This window comes from Schistocerca gregaria, chromosome 1, assembly GCF_023897955.1.
Source record: "Schistocerca gregaria isolate iqSchGreg1 chromosome 1, iqSchGreg1.2, whole genome shotgun sequence".
Taxonomy (NCBI): domain Eukaryota; kingdom Metazoa; phylum Arthropoda; class Insecta; order Orthoptera; family Acrididae; genus Schistocerca; species Schistocerca gregaria.
Genome location: NC_064920.1, coordinates 672,339,321 through 672,363,559, shown reverse-complemented (window position 1 = coordinate 672,363,559; position 24,239 = coordinate 672,339,321). Strand labels below are relative to the sequence as shown.

The 24,239-nt window shown below is 40.0% G+C and overlaps 1 protein-coding gene across 1 annotated transcript in view; it reads right to left on the bottom strand.

The window, feature by feature from the left end:
* Positions 1 to 24,239, bottom strand: part of LOC126362583 (GTP-binding protein 128up) — a 52,135-nt gene that overhangs the window by 7,758 nt on the left and 20,138 nt on the right. The window contains exons 6-7 of the mRNA XM_050007892.1: positions 12,590 to 12,719; positions 5,323 to 5,445 (exon numbers count right to left, since the gene is read on the bottom strand). Of these exons, the coding sequence (XP_049863849.1) occupies positions 5,323 to 5,445; positions 12,590 to 12,719 (253 nt within the window). The remainder of the gene's footprint in view (positions 1 to 5,322; positions 5,446 to 12,589; positions 12,720 to 24,239) is intronic.

Below are 24,239 nucleotides of genomic sequence, written 5' to 3'. Positions count from 1 at the left end.
TTAAATTATTTCACATCATTTACCTGTAATTAGCAGACAGCTGTAATTAGTTATAAAACCTGATGATGTAATCTGTCGTAAATTTCAGAAAAATTTATAATTTCATTCGCGTGATTGCATTATTGCACATTCCCACAGAAATGTTAGGAGAAATATCTATGTTGTAATGAAACCAATAATTAATAGTAAAATTTGTTAATTTCAACTTATGTAAAGAGAGACTTTTTGAACATTTATCTGTCATCCGATGTACGTAATGTGATTTCTGCCCTTTATGTATCATGTAAATAATGAAAAACCAAATTAGATCAGTTGTAATTAACTTTTTCACCAACAGTGCTCAAACATTCTGATGTAAACACTATTGATTTTCAGTCATTTTGGTACTACAAAATTTTCCTACAGAACTGTAATCTGAAATTCCATTTTGTACTGTACCTCAGATAATGTTCAGAGTACATCCAATGTGAAATCAAAATGTAATTAATGATTTTATTATAAGTATTGTAAATGTAACTTCTTAAGCACATTTCTGCACAAGTCAAAAGAACAATATTTAGAAATGCATTCAGAATGAATCGTGATTTATTGTCTTTAGAACCTTATTTACAGTTTGTTGCAAATCATTAACTTTTCATTATAAAATCAGTAAATGCAATTGTTTTTGACAATGGGCCAAAGAACCTTTCATTGTTAAGAGAAGGTATATATTGTGCGACGCAAAGCACTTTAAGTCCATCACAGTTTGGCCAATGTAATGACGCAAAGTGTGTAACAGCTGTTGTGTGAATATCTTTGTAACTGCTTTCAGAAAACACATCTGTTGTTAAATGGATTCATCTACATGTTGGAAAATATTATTTTAACATCCAACTTTGCATCAAGTTTGAAATCCAGGCAATCACCAATATGCAACCCCTAATGGACTTTATTGGTGGAGGAGATTCGATGGTTCATAAATAAATATTCCACTACAAAAACTACATCACTCTCATACTACACTGAATCTCTCATAATGAGAAGTATTTTAGCCTGGACTGCAGTTGGAGTAACAATTGAAGGGTTAGGCTGCCAGCCTTGCAAGAGAGTGGCAGGGCTTGTTTCCCCCCACTGCGCTTCTTCCCTTGGGCAATTTAAAGTTCTCATTTGTTTATGCACCCACATAACTGCCAGTTTATAATGTTCAGCGAACTGGTCAACTTACTCTAAGTATCTTACAATTCTATCTGTGTCAAATGATGATGAATATTCAAGAAAGGGCTCTGCAACATGCTAATCAGGGATTATGTGCTACAGATCTGAGATCAGTGTTTTGCTGAATCTGTAATGCTCGGGGGGGGGGGGGGGGGGGGGATAAAGAGAAGCACTTTGTACAATAGTGAGAAAACGCTCTCCTTGTTAACGGAAATAATTGTGAAAGCTTAAGTAGAGCCAAAAGAAGAAAACAAGAAAAGTCTATTTCAGGGAAAAACAAAGAGGAACTGTTATAAGTTTTTACAGAAGTGAACATTCTGGTCAAAAAGCAATTTATTCTCACTTTTATAATTTTTATCTCTAATATCTTTTTTGTAGCAATCCATTTTACAGCACTGAGGCTTTGTCCTTGGGAATGTAGTGTGCAACATTTCAAAATTACACATTTGCTCATTTGTAAAGAAAAAAGTTCTAATTTCGCCAAAAATGGATGCTGCATTTTCAGGTCGCCACAATCATGAGTGCTTCTACAACTGGCCCCACTTTGAAGTTCATTTAGAAAATGGCCAAAAGGTGTATGTAAACAGAAAACTTAAGTGCTCAATGCACTGAAAACTACACTACTTCTGTGAGAGTTGGCCCCTTTGTGAAAATTCTGCTATAACCCAAAGTACTGGCATATTACATATGGTACATCCCTACAATCAAAAAAAGGAAAAGAGAAGTGGACACTGGTATATGGCCAAGCATTAAGAAATAATATGCATTAGGCAGAGGACATACAGTTACACCCAAATAACATGGAGTGCAGCTGCCTTTCTATTCTTCTCCACGAAGACCAGAGCCCAATGATGGTTGCAGAATGGAGAACAGTAAATGATGATGTAAATTCTATCTCCTAATTTGTGGGCAAGTCTTTAGGGTAACTTGAAGATTATCAAGAACACTTAAAGAGGCCTCACTTGGTCAGTTTCCATTTATGATGCAAGAGCTTATTATAGTTATGTCAGTGTTTATCCAAGTATCAGAGCCATTAAGTCTGCGGAGTATTCGAAGGAAAGCTGCTAGAACACTTTAAATGTCAAACACAGGGACAAGTAGGTGGAGATATGGACCACTGAACATGAGATGTTCAATAAATTGTCGAATTTTAGCACGCTTTTCAAGTCTGATTCTACACACAATCTTTTCTCACTACCCACTAATAATACACCACCTTCCACTTCTTATAAAGAAGTGACAGTCATCCACAAGCCATTCAACTTCTGTAGAAGCACAGGCATACTGCTATCTTATGTAAGTCTTCCTAATAGCTCACTTTTTTCCCTAAACCTTTTCATTTCTAAATTTCTCCCATTCTTATTTAATTTTGTATGTTTTATTACATACTGAAAGACTGCTTATTATTCATGCCTTAGGTTTTGGTTAAAGACTGGATATATTAAAATGCTCTTGGATGTGTGTTAGAGATGGGAAAAAGCAACCAGTTGAAACCTATACCGATACTTAAATTATGAGTAAATGCTATTTTTTGGTATTTGTTTGGTCTCTTAATACACTCCCGGAAATTGAAATAAGAACACCGTGAATTCATTGTCCCAGAAAGGGGAAACTTTATTGACACATTCCTGGGGTCAGATACATCACATGATCACACTGACAGAACCACAGGCACATAGACACAGGCAACAGAGCATGCACAATGTCGGCACTAGTACACTGTATATCCACCTTTCGCAGCAATGCAGGCTGCTATTCTCCCATGGAGACGATCGTAGAGATGCTGGATGTAGTCCTGTGGAACGGCTCGACATGCCATTTCCACATGGCGCCTCAGTTGGACCAGCATTCGTGCTGGACGTGCAGACCACGTGAGACGACGCTTCATCCAGTGCCAAACATGCTCAATGGGGGACAGATCCGGAGATCTTGCTGGCCAGGGTAGTTGACTTACACCTTCTAGAGCACGTTGGGTGGCACGGGATACATGCGGACGTGCATTGTCCTGTTGGAACAGCAAGTTCCCTTGCCGGTCTAGGAATGGTAGAATGATGGGTTCGATGACAGTTTGGATGTACCGTGCACTATTCAGTGTCCCCTCGACGATCACCAGAGGTGTACGGCCAGTGTAGGAGATCGCTCCCCACACCATGATGCCGGGTGTTGGCACTGTGTGCCTCGGTCGTATGCAGTCCTGATTGTGGCGCTCACCTGCACTGCGCCAAACACGCATACGACCATCATTGGCACCAAGGCAGAAGCGACTCTCATCGCTGAAGATGACACGTCTCCATTCGTCCCTCCATTCACGCCTGTCGCGACACCACTGGAGGCGGGCTGCACGATGTTGGGGCGTGAGCGGAAGACGGCCTAACGGTGTGCGGGACCGTAGCCCAGCTTCATGGAGACGGTTGCGAATGGTCCTCGCCGATACCCCAGGAGCAACAGTGTCCCTAATTTGCTGGGAAGTGGCGGTGCGGTCCCCTACGGCACTGCGTAGGATCCTACGGTCTTGGCGTGCATCCGTGCGTCGCTGCGGTCCGGTCCCAGGTCGACGGGCACGTGCACCTTCCGCTGACCACTGGCGACAACATCGATGTACTGTGGAGACCTCACGCCCCACGTGTCGAGCAATTCGGCGGTACGTCTACCCGGCCTCCCGCATGCCCACTATACGTCCTCGCTCAAAGTCCGTCAACTGCACATACGGTTCACGTCCACACTGTCGCGGCATCCTACCAGTGTTAAAGACTGCGACGGAGCTCCGTATGCCACGGCAAACTGGCTGACACTGACGGCGGCGGTGCACAAATGCTGCGCAGCTAGCGCCATTCGACGGCCAACACCGCGGTTCCTGGTGTGTCCGCTGTGCCGTGCGTGTGATCATTGCTTGCACAGCCCTCTCGCAGTGTCCGGAGCAAGTATGGTGGGTCTGACACACCGGTGTCAATGTGTTCTTTTTTCCATTTCCAGGAGTGTAGATGGTTTTTTTATTTTTACTAATAACTGAGTAAAAAAACTAATATAGCAATTATCCATAGCAGCAGTGCTAAAATTTTTCCCTTTTAAAATGTTTTTGCTAAGATTTTTAATTTTTAATTGTTTTTTAAGAAATAATTAACTTTTATTCATAAAATATTGCATTATCATAGAAAATGGGAAACGCATTCAGTGCTATTTTAACAACAATGCCAACAAAAATGAGCAATAAACACATGGGATAAGCACAGGTACAGCATCGCTGATACAATAGTATCCCTGTTGCTGCATGTCGTGAGTTAACATGTGCATGTTCACACTGTGCAAAGGCTTGTACGCACTTTGTCTTTATGGTAGTTTCTTGCTGTTGTCACCAGACATCTGTCGTATTTCAGAATGGCACCAAATCTAGACTGGAAACATTTTTACCAAGTGACACTGTAATGAAGTACACTGCTTTGTTTGCCACAAAAGATTAAAGATCTGTCTGGCATTTCTATGAAATAATAAAAGAGGAAGGAAATTGTGGTAACAGCAATAACTTAAAAATAATTCATCCATAGTATACAATATAGGTAGAAATTAGCTAATCTGCTGCCTGTGTCTACATAATATACCTTTATCTGCTTGTAGCTCTTGAAAACGGACAAATGAACATGAAAAACAGTATTCTTCAACCTCAGTTTTCACCCTTTAGGTCACACGAATAAGGGTGAGATCCCCAATTACAACATAATTTTTGAACAGAGTCTCAAAAAATTAGAATCAATCGGAGAAAAATGGTGATTTATCTTTTTCCCAGAAAAGAAGTGAACGGTTGATGGGCTACATTTTCTTTTACTTGCCTATTTAATCTAATATTTTTGATTCTATGTGTCTTGAATCTGAGAGAGTCAAACTATTTCAAGCTTTGTTTGATTTCAACATTTATCACAGGAAATAAAAAGCATAAAAAACTGAAAATTGGTTATTTCAGAAACAGGTTATTCTGAGTGATTGCTTCCTATTTATGAGACAAAAATAATTACTATGAATGCTAAGACAACTGCACTGCTTCTGTTTAATGTTCTGGATGTAATCTACACCTCTAGTGGTGAATTACTCTAAAAATATAATTTATACTCAATTGTTGCAATTCTGCAAACTTACTATTTAAATTCTTTCGCTATTGAGCGATGAAGCTTGTTGCAGAAGTCTTCCACACTGCGTCTATCAGAGTGAAGTACAACAGGTGACTCGTAGTCAGGAAGCTGCCCTTTAGGTTTTGTGTATCTGTAACACATTAAAGTAACACTGGTCAGTACAATGAATTAACTTTGGTTTAGTCAGCATCTTTTGACCATTATGTTTGATTTAGAAAACAGAGATAACTATTTGACTGAGACACTCATAAATTTATCAACTGCTTCAAATGGTGAGAGAACAATGTCCATATTTAAAGATGAGTGATGCAGTAATTTTTCATTACACCGTACTGAAGCAAGGAAACACACACTGATTGCTCAAGTACAAGGTATGAAATAAACTTCATTTACAAAATTTTAGAGCATTTAGAGGTGGTAAAATTTTTTTTTATGGAACAAATATTTCATAAGGGCATCATTTCCTCACTAGGGCTGCGGGAATATTTTGACACTGCTGATAGAGATGGTGTTCAAACTGATGACTGTTGTTTTAGAGGTGTTGGTGAAAGTGTCGCCCATTTACATACTGCAGATCTGAAATTTGTATGTTAGTGGTCATCTAAAATATTCAAAACAACCAAGTGTTTATAAATAATGGCTGCAGCTTCATCCTTACAGGCAACCAGCCCTCCTGAAATGTCTACCGGTGTCTTGTAAAGGTTCCATCTGAAACCCCCCTCTCCTCCTCCTGTCCTCCCCAGATGTCGGGCAGCACAGAAATGATACACCTGTGATATTTTTGTCATGTAAAAAACAATATGTTTATCTCTTATAAAACTTAGTATATGTAATTTTTGACACACTCTTTACTGATAACTGAAAAAGTGAAATAATGCTCTCTCCACTGGCAAAACACTCTGCATTGGTCTCACATTGGGATATTTGGGACAGGACTGCCAAGGGGGAGGTCACCATGAGAAGAATGAATAACCATGAAAAGGCAGCAGTCTACACGAGTAGAAGTGTGGAAAGTCAGAAGTTTGAACTTGATAGGTAAGCTTTGTCAAATGAGAAATGTAAAGATTCAGTTTAAATGTAGTGGGAGAGCAGTGAGGTGAAAACTTCTATTTCTTGTGTCTTTCGCCTGCAGCGGTGCAGGTGTCAGCATTGTTATGAATGGATTTTTCGTGGTTAATTTAAGGGGTGGCCAGATGCCCTTTTTGTCACAACCCTGTTACCTCTCAGGACAGAAGGTGCGTAGCCCAAATGTTTGTGTGTACAGTTATTCATGCGAAAGTGAGCAAAAATTTGCTAAATGTTGGTGCATTGTGTAACTGAGATTGGACATGGGTACCAGTCCAGTATTCACCTGGTAGGATGTGGGAAACCACCTAAAAACCACACACAGGCTGGCTGACAAACCGACCCTGATCGTTAATCTGCGGTGCAGACTGAATCTAGGGCCAGCGCATCTCCCCATCCTGAAAGAGGCACTTTAAGGTGCACAGCTATCCAGGCGAGTATATCAGTGAAGCGAAATGGAAAGAAGATAATTATTTCTGGTCAGACAAATATAGGGTGACATCTATAGCAGTAGAAAATGGTATAACTTGAGTAGGATTCATTACTTATGGGAAGGTAGGGTAGTGAGTGAGTTATTTCAAACAATTCAGTGATAAGACTGTTCCCATCAGAATCGACAGCAAACCAATGCCAACAAAAACAACTGTTCAGATATACATGCCAACATCACAAGCAGAAGATGAAGACACGATGGAAGTAAGTATATGAGGATATTAAACACATATTTCAGTACATTAAGGGAGATGAAAATCTGATAATCATGGGTGACAAATTCGGTAGTAGGGGAAACAACAGAAGACAGGGTTCTGTATGTGTACTTGGCAATATAAAGAGACAGAACTTCAGCAGTGATCTTCAACTCGTAATAGTGAATACACAGTTGAAAATATCAAAGGGAGGTGATAAACTTGCAAAAGGCCTGAAGACACATGTAGATGCCATTTTATTACAATGTGGTGTAACATTTTATTACAATGTGGTGTAACGGAGATACTAATATCAGATACTAGATTATGAGGCATACCCAGGAGCAGATATAGACACAGACCACAATTTAGTAATGACAAGAAAGTAGGCTTAAGGTTAAGAGAATCAACAGGGAGAATCAAAGTAGAAAGGAGCGGGATACTAAAGTTCTATACTGTGATTATGGATACCATGGCAGCAGTTCTCTGGAAGAGTAATGGATACCTCTAACAAGGGAAATCACAGAAGTTGGACAGATAAATACAGGTACAAGGAATGTAAAAACCACCTTGGGTAAACAGAGAAAATACTTCAACTGATGGATGGAAGAAGGAAATACAAAAATGCTCACAGGAAATTGGTTTGAATACAGCAATATAAAACAGAAATTAAATTAATAAAAAGCACAGGGAAAGCTAAGGTGAAGTGGTTGCAGGATTTTGAAAATGCTTATTTCCAATGACAGATTCGGATAGAGAAAAGTCGAAACAACCTTCCGTGAAATTAAAAGCAAAGAAGTCAACATTAAAGGGCACAAGAGGAATTCCACCATTAAATGCAGGGGAGGAGCCGACTGATGACATTACAGTAGAAGACTCAGGGTGTCAATACTCATGACATAGTTGATTCAATATTAATGAGAGTTTAACAGCACTTTAGAAGACTTGCAGTCAAGCAAGGTGGAAGGCATAGGTAACATTTCTTCAGAATTTCTGAAAATCTATGAGACTAGAGATGTACCATCCACTTTCGGAAAATTATCATCCACCCAATGCCAAAGATGGCAAGTGCAGATAAGTGTGAGAAATAACCCCCCAATTTGCTTAACAGTTCATGAATCAAAGTTGCTGATACAAATAATGTACAGAAGAATGGAAATGAAAACTGAGGATCTGTTCATGACAATCATTTTCACTTTGGGAAAGATAAAGGCTCTACAGGCAGTTCTGATGTACTTGATAGCTCAAGAAAGATTTAAGAAAAATCAAGGGCAAGTTCACTGGATTTCTCAATCTAGAAATACCATGAAACAATGTAAAATGGTGCAAGATGTTCGAGATACTCAAAAAAATCATTATAAGCTATTGGGGAAGACAGATAATATACAATGTGTGTTAAGTCAAACAATGGAAAATCCAGGAGGGAATGTAACAATATTATGAGAAGGAAAGTTGCTGCTCACCATATAGTGGAGATGCTGAGTTGCAGGTAGGCACAACAAAAAGAGCTTCACACTTAAAGCTTTCGCCCAATGACCTTTGCCAACAATACACACACATACGCGCGCACACACACACGCACACGCGCACGCGCGGGCACACACACACACACACACACACACACACACACACACACACACACACACACACACACACACACAACTCAGCATTTCTGCTATATGGTGAGTAGCAACTTTCCTTCTCATAATATTGGTACAATAAATGTAAGAACTGACAAGGAACAATAGGAATCTAAGATCAAGAATGAAGTGCTTAGCTTAAAATGGGGGTAAGACAAGGATTCAGCCTTTGTGTTCTACTGTTTAAAGGTACATCAAAGAAGCAATGGTGGAACTAATAAATAGGTTCAGGTGTGGGATCAAAATTCAAGGGGAAAAGGTATGAATGACAGGATTCACTAATGAGATTGCTAACCTCAGTGGAAGCGAGAGAACATCACAGGACATATTGCATGGAATGAACAGTCTACTGGGCACAACATATGGACTGAGTGTGAACCGAACAAAGTCAAAAATGACTACAGTTGCAGAGATGAGATTAATGAGGAACTTAACATCAAAATTGCGGACCACAAAGTAGACAAAGTGAAGGAATTCTCCTACCTTGGAAGCAAATTAATTTATGACAGACAAAGCAAGAAGAACCAAAAAAGCAGCCTAGAACAGAAAAAAACTGGAGTTTCTGGCCAAAACAAGTCTCCTAATATCAAACATTGACCTCGAGGAAGAAATTTCTGACAATGTACATCTGGAGCACAGCATTTCATGGAAGTGGAGCATGCACTATGGGAAAAGTTGAGAAGAAAAGAATCTAATCATTCAAGGCGTGGCACTATAGAAGTATACTGAATATTAGGTGCACTGATAAGATAAGGAATGAAGAGGTTCTCCACAGAATCAGCAAAGAGAGTAATACACAGAGAACACTGAAAAGAAGAAGGGACAGGATGTTAGGATGTGTTAAGACATCAAGAAACAACTTCCATGGTACAAGAGGGAATTGCAGAGGAAAAGACTGCAAGGAGAGACTGAGACTGGAATACATCTAACAAATAACTGAGGACACTGGGTGTAAATGCTACTATAAAATCAAGAAGTTGGCACTAGAGAAAAGTCATGGTGAGCTGCATCAGACCAGTCAGATGGCTTTGAAAGTGGAGGACTGCTAGTCATATGAAGCACAGAACCATATAGTTATCTCAACAACTCCCACTCTCCACATAGTAAGGCACAGAACACTTCAGCCTACACCTTACAAATACTACGTTTTGGTAGAACTGGACCACACCGAGCACAAAAGAATTTGATTATGATACCTAACAAATAAAAATGAAGAACCTTTATCGACTCACCTACAGATGAAGTATGCGCACCCTCTACAGATCTGAAAATTGCTTCAGCTTAGCTCTTTTTCTAATTTTAGAGCAAACATTGTGCTAATATAAAGAGAATACAAGGTGTACAACTTTGCTTCTGCTGTTTTCTCCCCAACATTTGAGGCTTTAATGAAACAAATTGGTTGCACATGTATCATTCAAAGTATTTTCCATAGCTGGCCACTACTTTCACCTATCTTTCAGGCAGGTACGAATACTTTGTTGAAAAAATTGTTCATCTTTTGAAGCAATCCACGAACCGATCCAATTTGTGACTTCTTCATGAGATTGGAAGAGTTGGTCAACCAGGCCATGTACCATTGATCTGAACAGGTGATAATCAGAGGGAGCAATGTCTGGAGAATATGGCGGGTGGGGTAGGACTTCCCATTTTAACGCTTTGACTTCTTTTGCAATGGGGTGTAGAGTATTGTCGTGCTGCAAAATCACTTTGTCATGCCTCTTGCTGTATTGCGGCCGTTTGTCTTTTAATGGTCTGCTCAAACACATTAATTGCGTTTGATAATGACCACCTGTGATTGTTTCACTTGGTTTTAACACCTCATAGTACATGGTGCCGTGATGGTCCCACCAAATGCAGAGCATGATCTTCGAGCTGTGAATATTTGGTTTGGCCATCGACAAGGAACCATGGCCGAGATATCCCCAAGATTTTTTGCATTTAGGGTTATCGTAATAAACCAGTTTTTTGTTCCCGGTCACAATGAGATGCAGAAATCCATTCAGTTTTTGTCTCTGAAGCAACTGTTCACGAACACACAAACGCTGTTCAATCTTCATCTTCGAAAACATTCTCTCTTCCACCATTATGCCGGTCTACGGCGTTAAATCACCATTCTTGAAGCATTGAAACCATTCATGGCACATTCTTTCACTAATTGCATCCTTACCATACATGCTTGAGAGCATTTGATGAGACTTAGCTGCTGTTTTCTTCATACTGAAACAAATCAGTAACACCTCCCGCAAATGACGAGAATTTTTTTTTCAATCAAGAACAACTTTATGATGCAGACACAAATCGACTAATGTTTGAATGAGGTTATGTTGACAGAGGTCCAAGCTAACTGCCTGATGTCTGCGATCTGTTTCTTTCGACAGCTACTTACCGTTGTTGCCACCTATTGGCAAACGGCGGAAGCAAAGTTCTACACCTTGTAAAAGCTTGAGAAATTATGTTATTTTTGTATCTTTAAGCGTGCGGTTCCACCACCCATCATTCAGCTACAGACTATCACAATTTTTGTTTGATTTTAGGATATATTTTTTAAAAGTAAATGGCAAGAGTTCACCTAAGAACAATTAAAGTGCTCTTTCTTATCCTTAATTGTTCATTATTACACTTACACCTGTTTTACCCAATTTTATTTTGTGTTGGTAACCAGGTACAAAATTTTGGGTTCTTTTTAATAGAATATCATATACAAAGTGTTTATAAAGTAGTTACACGAAAGTAACCTTTCATTGTGCACAAGATAAATAACTTACGGAAATGTTCGGTATAGCACTAACTGCAGTATATCTTCAATTTTTATTTACATATGTTCAATGTGTCTACCTTTTGTAACATGGCAAATGTCCCATCTGTAATAAGTTTCCTGCCACATATTATGAAGCAAGTCTTGATGTACGGTGGCAACTACCAGTGTTAGCTGTTCTCGCAGCTCGTCGGCATTTCCTGGAAGCGGAGGAACAAACACACTGTCCAACACTGAAGTCCACTGTGGTTAAATCAAGTGCTCATGGCGTCCAGGATATTGTTCCACTATGTCCAATCCGAGTCAGCATATTCCTACAGAGATACGTAACAGCTTGAGGGTGAGTGGTGGAATGCGATTTTGCTGGGAAATAAATTCTGTGCCCATATCCTGTTGTAACAGAGGCATTAAATAGCATGCGCAGGTACGACAGGACAGCTACAGTTGACTTGGCAAATATAAAGGTCCATAAATTTTGTTACTGCTTACAGCACAAAAGTCATTTATATTAGGTGAGTCCCTTAAATGTTTGATTATGTGATGTAGTTTCTGCTCAACCTACATCAAAATATTATGCTGATTCACTTTACTGCAGGTATGGAAGGTGGCTTCATCACTGAACACAATTTTATTAAGAAAATCATTTTCAATCTGAATTTTCTACATTTCTACACAAAATTCAGCTTGTTTTCTTCATTACTTTTTTCTTAAAGCCTGAAACAGTTCCAATTTGTAGGGGTTGAGTAACAGGCTTTTCTGTAATACCTTCCACACTGTAATATCAGGCATATTCAATTCTAAGCTGTTGTGTCTCATTGATTTATCTGGACTATGAATGTAACACTTGCTCAATTGCACCGGATTAGGATCATGAAACCATAAACAACACAGTGTGCACTCTGCACCATAATACGATTCCATGATGACTGTCAAAAGAACTCATTTTTGCATGCCACCGAGTCAGAACTTTGGGAACTGACAGTGTTAGGTGGGAATATAACTTGAAAATGTATTGCAGTCAGTGCTGTATCACACATTTCTGTAAGTTATTGATCCTTTTCACAATTAAAGGTTACTTATAAACACCCTGTATATGCAATATCCTAAGGAATGCAAGGTGTTACTTACATTCGCACTAACTTCAAGTATTCCCACATTTTCTCAAGCAGATCATCAAAGTTCCACCTATGATGAGCAGATATTGGCACACAATGAGGTATTTTGTAGATGATGTCCAACTCTTCAATGCTGATCTGGTCTGAAACAAATGATACATATTATATACAATTTGTGAAAATAATCTGAAAACTAAAAATAGCTCATAAAAAACAAATGTTACTGAATATTTACTATTGCGAGATAGTGTAATTACAGCAAACTGTATGTGTGTGTTTCCACATGTGTGGGAATATACTTACCCACTCAAGGGTAAGGCATATTATTTAGTCTAGAAATATGACACTGTGAAACTTGGTATGGACTCTGATTTAAAAAACATTAATGTTTCAGTAACATATCACCTTTACTCACAATTAATAATCAACATGCTGACAATTTGTTTAATTGTATCAAACTGTTACTCAAAAGCAGTTTTTTTTAGTCGTCTGGGCTTGTGGTACTCCAAAGCCATGACAGCTAACTAATGATAAACATCCAATAACATAAACCAAGAGCATCAACAAATAAATAATCCCATAACTGTACATCTGCTCTGTAATATGCCACACATGCAGGTAATTAACACAAATATGTTAATAAATTCAAACTTTATGAACTCATGAGACTTTAAAAAAAGTGCGAGTGGGACTCACACTCAGAGGGTTCCATACAAGCTTAAATATGTATACAGATGATGATGATGATGATGATGATGATGATGATGATGATAATAATAATAATTTTAATAATAATAACTCAATGGTTTGTTGCAAGTCTTGGACACCCACTTTGGTAACTTTCGTGTCTCTAACCTACCCCACTTATCCAACCAGGGAGAGGGGACCTAAGTTTAACATGGAACCTGAACCATGTGTTTTTGCTGGTAACTGCTCACATCATTGAGGTGAAGGCTATGTTAAAATGCAGACTGAAAAATCTGTGGAAAAGGGGGGGGGGGGGGGCATACAAATTGTCAATTCGAGCTACTTGTTGTACCCCATTAATACAAATATCAATACAACGGTTAAGTCATAAAGTTTTAATTGATACCTTGAAAAGATAAAGTTATGTAAGCAATTTTTTGTGTTGTTAGGAGGCAAATGTCGGTAGTTTGGTAACATATAAATTCTCATGTCACATCACTACACCACACTGCTAGAGGAGCGAAAATGAAATGGCATAGCTCACTGCTACAGTGCAGTATCATACAGTAATTTGTTTTCTGCATTTAAAGGGGAACATCACTGCAACAAAGTGTACAGCAACAATGCACCATCACATGACATAGTGGTTAGGTGGTTCAGATGCTTCCAGTGTGGTCAAATACATTTTAGGAAGAATAAAGTGACAGACCGGCTACTGTGAAGAGCCAGGAATCAGAAAAGAAGTGGAGGCTCTCATATTAAAAATATGACAATCAAGATGATAGAGGAAACAGTGAAAATCAGTCTACAATTAGGTATCAATGTCTTGCATGACATTTTGAACATGATAATGGTTAGCATCCATTAGGATGATTGTGGTGGTGGTGGTGGTGGTGGTGGTGTATGTGGGACTCTCAACAGCACAGGCATTAGCACCTTTATGAATTGTAAACCGTTCCTGTGGGGAGGGAGAGGGGACAAACTCTGCTCCACAGACAGAATTACTTAAAATGCTGTAAAGTTCACCTTTCACCATTAAAAACTGCCCTCATGGTTCACTAAACTATGACACTGCAAACTGAGCAATAAAAATGCAACCCCCATTGGGTTCCATGGCTAGTCACACCCATTCAAAATCCTGCCAAACCACGACAGCAGCAGAAATGTTACAACTGTGCTAGGCCAATCCAAATGACTTATTTAGTTTCCTAATTACCTCTGAGGACTGGATATATGACTTCCAGACAAAGTAACAAAGCAATAGTGGAAAAGGCATTCACCATTACAGAAAAGGGCAAAGAACCAATCACCATTGGGATTTTTTCTTTTTTTTTTTTTTGGCTGCCAATTTATGATGCCAAAAAATTATTCTCTTAAAGGACAAACTGCCACATGAAAATGAAATGTTGTGTGATGAGGGCCTCCCGTCGGGTAGACCGTTTGCCTGGTGCAAGTCTTTCGATTTGACGCCACTTCGGCGACTTGCGCGTCGATGCGGATGAAATGATGATTATCAGGACAACACAACACCCAGTCCCTGAGTGGAGAAAATCTCCGACCCAGCCGGGAATCGAACCCGGGCCCTTTGGATTGACAGTCTGTCGCGCTGACCACTCAGCTACCGGTGCGGACCAACAAGGAGCCAAATACTGAAATATTTTGAGATCATTACCAGAGACTGTCATGAAAAGGTGTTGTGGGAGGCTATCTAAGGGGGTGTTTTTGCCCCTTGACAATACCTTTCACTCTGCACTAGCCACAGTGTCACACATTGCCTCTATCAAATTTTGAGTCTGGTCCATCTCTCCCCACATTATCCAGATACAGAACCTAGTACCTTCTCCCTGTTTCCATGGGCAAAGAAACCATTGTGTGGTGGTAGGCAGTGGGGGTGATAATGAGCTGATTTTTGAGGTAGAATATTTCCTAAACAGCCAAAGCCGCTGACTTCTACATCCCAGGTCTCTGTCGAGTCATCCAGTGCTGGGAAAAACGTCATTTTGAAAAGTGAGTACAGAGAAATGGACTAACCCCACCATCAAGTCTCGTGGTCACAGATCAATTTTTCTGAGGAAACAGTGCTGTGCAATCCCAGGAATATTATGCTGAAAGTCTCTCTAGCGCCTTCACAGACAGGAATTACATACCAAACTTAGCCCTGAATTATACCATTTTCACAGAGTGCCCTAATCTTCAGACAACTCCATGAACCAGTTACAAAGGAGCAACCCATCACCACCCAGTAACACTCTGTCCTGGAAGAACTTAAATATGTCCCTGCTGAAGGCCTGCTCCATGTACTCCCGCCCTCACCACACACACACACACACACACACACACACACACACACACACACACACACACACACACACGGGATCACATCCTATTCTAGCCCCATCATAGGCTTATAGCATCTCTGTTGTCACTTTTGCAGAGCTAATATGCGCGAAACATTGACCAAGAACAGAGCTGAACTGCTACTAGAGGAGCACACTGCTGAGCTTCTATGGCTGCTTCAAAACTTATGCCACCTGGTTCCTCCTCCTTAATAAGAGCATCTATAAACTATGTAGCTAACACATACTTCAATCCTGCAATCCTCCTGGCCTTGACCCCTTATAGTCCTTGTCCACACCCATCTCAGCACTGTCCCCATGTTCTGTAATTCACTGATATTACACTCGCCTTCCCCTTTTAGCAGTTTCCCTCTTCCTCTGTTTTGCCTCCCTTTCCTAACCAACTCCTCCATATAACTGTGGGTCACAAGCAACTCCCGCAGCTAGTGGCAGAGTGAACTTACAAGTGCAACATCCCTAAGCTGTGTGCTTGCTACCTCTCTCTTCCTGTCATCAGCCACCCTTCTTTCCCAATCTTCCTCCTTTCATACTCTTTGTACGATACAACCTGTAATGAGATATGTTATAATTTAACATAGCAACAGGCTTCACTTCTTTCTGCTACACCAATGGAAGATGTTCGTGGAGAAACATGACTTTAATTAGTTGCATGGGAAGAATGACCCACTGTCAACACATTTTTGAATTCATGTGCAGATATGAAGGGCAAAATGTGGGCAAAGTGCATCCACAATATGCAATGGCAAGCAAGTAACTTTATTTGCAATGGGGAGACTGTTTACACTTTGCAGTCACACTTTAGGGATGCTGTGGATTCCAGAGAAGAAGTGGCTGGATGACAATGGTCTAGCCCCAGAACATATGAAGCTATACTATGTAATCTCTTAACTTACTACCTACCTGTCATTTGACACTTTCTAGACTGGCTATGAGCATACTGTAAATAAGAGATCTGTTCACTCAATGTTATTACAGTTTATGAGAAACATTAAACATAGAAGAGTTCCTTAAAAAGTGATTAAGTGATTTTGTAGCTAGTTGCTAGAGAATATGAGCTCTCTTTTACAGCCTTTGACCCAATGCAGTTGGAAAAGAAGTCCCACAGTATAATTAGTGCACTGCATAGCAGGACTACTACATTAAGAATTGGTGAAAAGGTGGCTGTAAGAAGGTATTCAAGGTAAATGTATTATGAACAGCATCAGTGTGAGAGATCTCTTCATGAAACAGGTACCTTAAGTAAGGCAAACATAAACCCGAGTGAACTGTACCACTTCACTTTGGCACCACATGTGCAGGACATGGATAAGAGATGTGAAAAGAAAAGACTTTTATGAAAATTTTTAAAAAAGTAACGAAGAAAACAGGATATTGCCCAGAACAACCAAAGTAAATGGTGAAGAATGTACAGACCAGCACATGCTTTAGTGTTGACCAAATTACTTCCAATATTTAAAAAGAAGTAATGTTTGATTTGGCAAAAACCAAATAAGTGTGATTTGTCACAAGAGAAGAAATAAAAAGGAGTAGTTGACCATAGCAACCATGTCAATAATAGACAAACATTTACATGTAGAAATAACTGCCAACATGAAATGGAAGATTTCTCCATCCTGTTACTCCTTCCACAATGACCTCCATCTGCTCAGATTCTACCAGTACTTAACCCTCTCCAACACAGTCCTGCAACACCATGTAATTAGGCCCAAGCCTCCTTGCAATATCTCCTCTTCATTGGTAAAATTCTCCTGCTATAAATCTGAAAATCCTGGATCCCATAGAACTGAAACACAGTCATGGACATTTCCTCCAAAAGTCTTATCCTCACAGAGGAGTATCAGTCCTTTTCATAGGTCTTGGCTTTTGCTCCACTCCCAAATTCAACCATGCAGGACTTGTTAAAGACCTGCTCTCCTTCTCCCAGTCCAGACAGTGGAAACACTTTTTCACCACCAACCCTACCATTCAGACTCAGCCAAAGATAAATGTTGAACCCTGCCTGACTCCATTCATTCCTCTATCCAACTGTGCTCCAACTGCCCCTAATCACAACCTCCTGTTAACCAGAATTTCTTAATCTCGAATCTTGTCTCACCATCATTCATCCCTCAACATGAAAGCCAACCTTCCACCTGCAGAAAGAACCACAAACCACCCCTAAAAACTGGTCCCAAATTTATGATCCTACCTACTGGCAAAGGCTCCACCACTGTTGTTTTCAACTGCAAGAATTACCTGGCAGGAGTCCACCAGCTGTCAGTTTCATCTACCTACAAATCCTACCACAGTGACCCCATTTCAGAAATCCAGCAGGATCTCCAGTCTCTCCTCACATCCTTAGGCCCATCCCAGAACAATTCCCCTAAGCCTGTCCCTTTCCTCACCCCTACCACTCCTCGTACTCCTACATACTTCCTAAGTCCATAAACAAAACCACCCAGGATGCCCTATTGTGGCTGATTACTATGCTCCCAATGAGAGAAACTCTACTCTCTTAGACCAACAACTTCAGCCTAACACCCAACCTTCCCTCCTATATAAAAGATACCAACCATTTCCTCCACCGACTCGCCATAGTTCCTGTTCCTTTACCACATGATGCCCTGCTTGTTACTATTGATATCACCACCCTTTACGCTAAGGTCCCTAATGCCCATGGCCTTGCCGCTACTGAACACTGTTTCCCAGGGCCTGACAGATTCCAAAGCTATAACCTCCTTCCTGATCGCCACGACCAACTATATCCTTACCCACAATTATTTCTCCTTTGAAGACATCACTTACAAGCAAATTCAGGATTCAGCCAAGGGCACCCGCATGGCACCATCCTATGCCTACCTAATAATGTGCTTCTGAATTTTTTATAATCACCCAGAATCCCAAACCCCTCACCTACTTCAGATTCACTGATGGCATCTTCGTGACTTGGATTGAGGGTGAGGGCACCCTATCCACATTCCTCGAGAACCTCACCATCTTCTCACTCATTCCCTTCACCTGGTCCTCCTCAGCTTAACAAACCACCTTCCTCAATGTTGATCTCCACCTCGAAGATGGTTACATCAATACTTCCATCCCTCTCAAACCTACCAACCATCAGCACTTTGATAGCTACCACCCATTCCATATCAAGAAGTCGCTTCCACACAGTCTTGCCACCCTTCACTGTCACATCTGTGCTAACGAGCAATCCCTATTGAAATACACCAAGGGTGTCACTGAGGCCTTCACGACCCTAATTACCCTCCCAACCTTGTACAAAAACAGAGCCTTATCATTCCAGTCAACCCCCACCACCCAAAGTCCCACTCTCTGGCCACAGAGGAGCATTCCCCTCATGGCTCAGTGCCATGAAGGACTGGGGCAACAAAATCACATTCTACACCAGAGTCTGGACTACCTCTCGTTGTGCTCTTAAATGAGGGATGTCCTACCCAATGTCCTTCCTACCCCTCCCACAGTAGTATTCTGCTGCCCAACGAACCTAAACAATATCTTTGTCCATCCCAACACAGCCCCTGCTCCGAAACCCCTACCTCAGGGCTCATATCCCTGTAATAGGTCTAGGTGAAAGACATGTCCCATACATCCTTCACCCCCCCCCCCTCCCCCACCACCACCACGCCATCAGAGGCAGGGCTACCTTTGAAACCAGTCATGTGATGTACAAGCTAAGCTGCAACCACTGTGTTGCATTCTACGTGGGCATGACAACCAACAAGCTGTGTGTCCTGTAATGGATCGTAAGTGGTGAAAAACTCTGACTCAGGTGCAGCGAATTATTAATGCCGAGAGTAGTATAAACTGCCTCCAGGAACTGGACGTTCCATGCTACGGGCGCATCTCTCTGGAATAAGTAACCAAATATGTATATCTGAGGACTCTGTGTGAAGCAATTACAGAGATCAGACGTGTTTTATGTTGGAGAGATTTTGCTATTATTGAACTATGCTATTAAGCTCCATTGTGAGTGTTTAGTTAGTCCAGGGCACAATAGACAAATTGAAGAAAATAATACGCATTCAAGGTGTGTATTTATCAATTTATAAAAGATTTGACAAACATTCTTCAGATATCACCTGGTGTAGATCGATCGGAGGTGCAGTGTGGAATGATAGTGTGGGCTGGCATCTTTTCACGGTCAATATACTTTGAGAGAATATCTCAGAAGCAATAAACTTTTCGTTGATAAGAAAGTTGGACACATCAAACCACATGCATCATACAACATAGCACCTCGTTGTACCGAATGATCTTTGTAGCGAAATAAACATTTTAGAGATTTCAGGTGGAGCAGTTCCGATGAGGAGTATCAGTAAGATCGACGCTGCAGGACATATATCTAGCTCTACTGTGGTATTTAAAACCAAGGACTTCTATTCTTTAGCTTTTAAAAGACTGAAGCTAGAACCTAAATAAAACCACTGAAATCATAACTAAAAATACCAAAAATAAATAAGATGTGGAGAATTTTCTTCAGCAAATTTCTTAAATAAATAAATTAAATTAAAATATATTAAAGTCTGCATGAATGGCCATCGACAAACTGTGACCAAGAAACAGCTGGACCACCAATTGCTGAGCAATGCTGCACGATGAGCTTAATTTTAACAACTGCTTCACAGCCTGTGCCACCTGGATCCTTCCTACCAACACCAGCTTTTCTGAAATGCACAGATGGAAATCCTCCTCACAGTATATCCTATGTTCCCACAACCCCTCTCTGGCCTCAACCTTCATTAGTCATTGTCCTACACCCATCTATCACTTTTCCTGTTCCCACTCCAGCACTACACAGCCCTCTATCCCACTGAAGCACCCACTGTCTTTTTACTTCTCTCCTTTCACACTGCCACCCCCCCCCTCCCCCTCCCTGTGCCCTCTGTCTAACCTCCTGAATCCACCTAGCTGCCCTACCCTCTCTCCACTTCATCCTTATATGCTCCCACAGGCAGCACTTTACTGTCCACCACCCCTGCACTGCTATCCCACTCCCTCTCTGCCCCAAGTCTGCTTCTTACCGTCACCACCCAGATTGCTTCTTTCATCATGCGCTGCTGCTCGCAGTCTGGCGTTGACAGCCAGAGACTGTGGTTGTGTGTGTGTATTGCGTTTGGGCGAGTTGTTTGTGTGTATTTCCGATGAAGGCCTTTCGTGCTTTGGTGAGTAGTAATCTATCCTTTTCACAATATTGTCAAAAGTTAATAATAGAATCATTATATCCTATCTAAAAGAAACATATTTAGTGGCATTTGACTTGGTCTAAACATTTAAACACTCCACAGATGAAAAGCCTTTGGTACAGGTCCTCGTGAGGATATTACCTTATTTTGTGCAGAAATAATCTTGTATAGTGGATGGATGGGAGTGGATAAACTATTAGATGGTATGGATACATTTAATAAATAATGGGGTAGATTTTAATCATGAGACAATCACAATACAGGAAATAGACATACATGAAACAGTGAAGGTAATCGTTATCCTCCAAAATTTACCAGGAGAAAGGAAATTAATTTCTGTTGTGTAAACAGGAGGCACAAAAATGTAAGTAATAGAATGAGGAACAACACAGTAAATAATAACTTAAATATTTGTAGGTAGTAACACAAGCACTGTTGACAATATAACAGAGTTCATGACATCTTTCCCTAAACAAAACATAGATAAGAGTAGTTATCCTATAACAGCAGCAGAAAACAGACAATATCCTGGAATGTGGGCCAGAATCCAGGATGCAACACCCAGATGACAGGCCCTCATACGGAAAGATTAATTGCCTTCACACAAATTATTCCCATCCAAATGGTTACTACAAGAAGATAATGTTTTAGAGGGAGAACAAGCCAAACCTACTGCAAGAGCAAAAGTATGAAGAAAACCTGGGAACTTTTTAGAATTCTGGGTAGTTTTCAAATGTTTTAGCTTTCAGTTAAATTTCTGTAATTTTAACTGGAAAGAACTGGTACTCTAATGAAGAATTTTACTTTGGCTTGCTACTGCAGATTAATACTGATGCCATAAAATGTAAATGGGAGAATAACACCAAAACGTTGCAAAGAAAACGTGCCATTTACAACAACAAAGCACAGCGCACATATAAGTGTCTGCCAACAGCAAAATGTGTCAAAGGCTTTAAGATGAAGACTGTGCAATACTCTGTATCAACAAACTGCTTGCGATGAGTGTGACATCACAACTGTTTACATTTCCAACACGTTATGGGAAACTATTGTGAATTGCAGTTTGAGAAGCGTTACTTTCGAAGTAAATTTTCTTTTATGCAAGACGAATTACGTTCTGTGTGAGAATGTGTGATGAATATCTTAAATCATCGAGAATTTGATACTCATTTAAAACTTAAAACTTTGAGGACAGTCACTTAGCACACCTGTGTCTGATATATCTTAAAGCATAAACACATTCCAAAAGACAACACTTCAAGGGTAGTTTTCTTATTTATTTCAGTTCTTTCGTAGATTACAAATAATGAACGATTTAACACACAACTGGCTTTTCTATAGAAAAGTTGAGGCGCTCAATGGAACATGTATTCTGCCAGGTAACTCACGAAATGTTTGGAGCACATATGTGAAATTTATAATTGTGCTTGTCACAAATATTCAGCTGCTGCAATTTCAGCTGTGCTCTTACGACAACAACAACCGTCAGCTGAAAAGTTTTTCTTCCATTTATTCATAACACCATGGACCGTACTGGGAAAGTTTTGGCCAAGTTTCAAGTGGAGACAATCTTTCGACATACCAAGGAAATTAGTGGAAGTTTAAGATAGGTAAAAGATGCAAGACACCCCTTAGCTACCCCAGGTGTGTATAAAATTCCGTGTAGCTGTGGCATGGCTTATATTGGAACAACAAAAAGGAATGTTAATACTTGCCTAACAGAACTCAAAGGGAACTGTAGATTGGGACAAATTGACAAATCAGTGGTATCGGAACGCTTTTCAAAGACGGTGATCACAAAATAAAATTTAGTGAGACAAACGTGATAGCTAGGACCTCACATTATTATACCCGAATGTATAGAGAAGCTATACAGATCTACAAGCATGAAAATAATTTTAATAAAAAAGGAGGAGGATTAAAACTAGACAAGATATAGCGGTCGACTTTGCACCAACAAAGTGACAATTGATTACCTGTAATCTAGAGAGATGGTACTAGCCAGAGATAATTTTAAAGTCGAAAGCATGTGACGAGTGACGGCACCATCTGAGCGCTTAATATAAGCGGGACCTCCAGCGCCTAGCAGCCAGTCGCCGACTCACCTTGGGAGATGCTGCCAGCAGTAGGCAACGAAAACATCAGGAAGGAGTAGTAGTTTTATATATGGACCATGGCAATTCAGCCTGGAAGTTTTAATTAATGGATTATTCTATTAACTTTTCTTATTTATGTATTTGTGCTAAGTAGCAGTGATGTTGCTTTGGCTGACTACATCATGTGTTCTAAGCTCTGAATATCTGCTGTCACTGCCTGGCAAGATCACATGACATGAGCTATGATTGGTTGACGAAAGTGGATCATAATCTTGATTTCAGTGCTGCACTTGGTGGAATTTGTATTTATACTTTCATAATACCGAAATATACAGTGCACATGTTGTCACACATTAAACAACTTTCCAAAATGCATGGGTTTTGCGGGTTTTATTTCCTAAAGTGCAGGGAAGTTGTACGCTGGTGTATAATACCTTTACCATTCAAAGGCCTGTAAGTTTTATAGCATCAAAGGAAAATATATTGTCGCTTAATATGGAAAAAGCCAGGGTATAATGTGTTTTCACCTGGAAAAAAGTGTATTTTTAACCAGGCATTTTTATTGTCTGTGTATGCACCAAGAAGAAACAACAGACAACCTTGATGAATTAAATGAACAAATAATGATTTAAGTGCATGAACCTAATTCGCCAACTGAAGAACAGCAACACAACTTGTATAAAATATTACTGAAATATAGAATTATTTTTTCTGATAAACCAGGGGTGATTGTGAATACGTTTGCCAATGTAAGATAATAGATAATGAACTACTCTTTTGCTGTATACAGTTCCAATAAGTTTACGACCAGCTGCAAATGTATAAATAAACAATATGGTGGAAAATAACATAATAGAAAGCAGTCTGAGTGTGTACAGTCAGCTTTTACTAGTAGTAAAGAGGTGTAAGCTTAGTTTTCAATACACAAACACTTAACAAACATATAGAAACATAAAGGGCTACACCTGCTGATGAGGAGTTGGCTAAATTTGAACAAGGGGGGGGGGGGGTACTTTAGTTTAATGGATTTGACTGGCCGTTATTGGCAGATAAAACCATGTGAAAATTCATGAAAATATATGTCATTCTTATTTGATGGGAATCAATTTAGAGTATTAACTTTTGCACTGAACATTTATGTTTTAGTATTCATACAAGCTATACATGAAGACCCAGGGAAAGAATTATTACAAAAGTTAATTATTATGTACATGATATATTACTTGTGTCCAAGACGTGGGAATAACGGTATGCATTGTTAAGTAAAACATTGCACAAGTTTAGTGAAAAGGACATACAATTTAGTTATCCAAATGGCATTCTGAAAGAGAACAACTAAA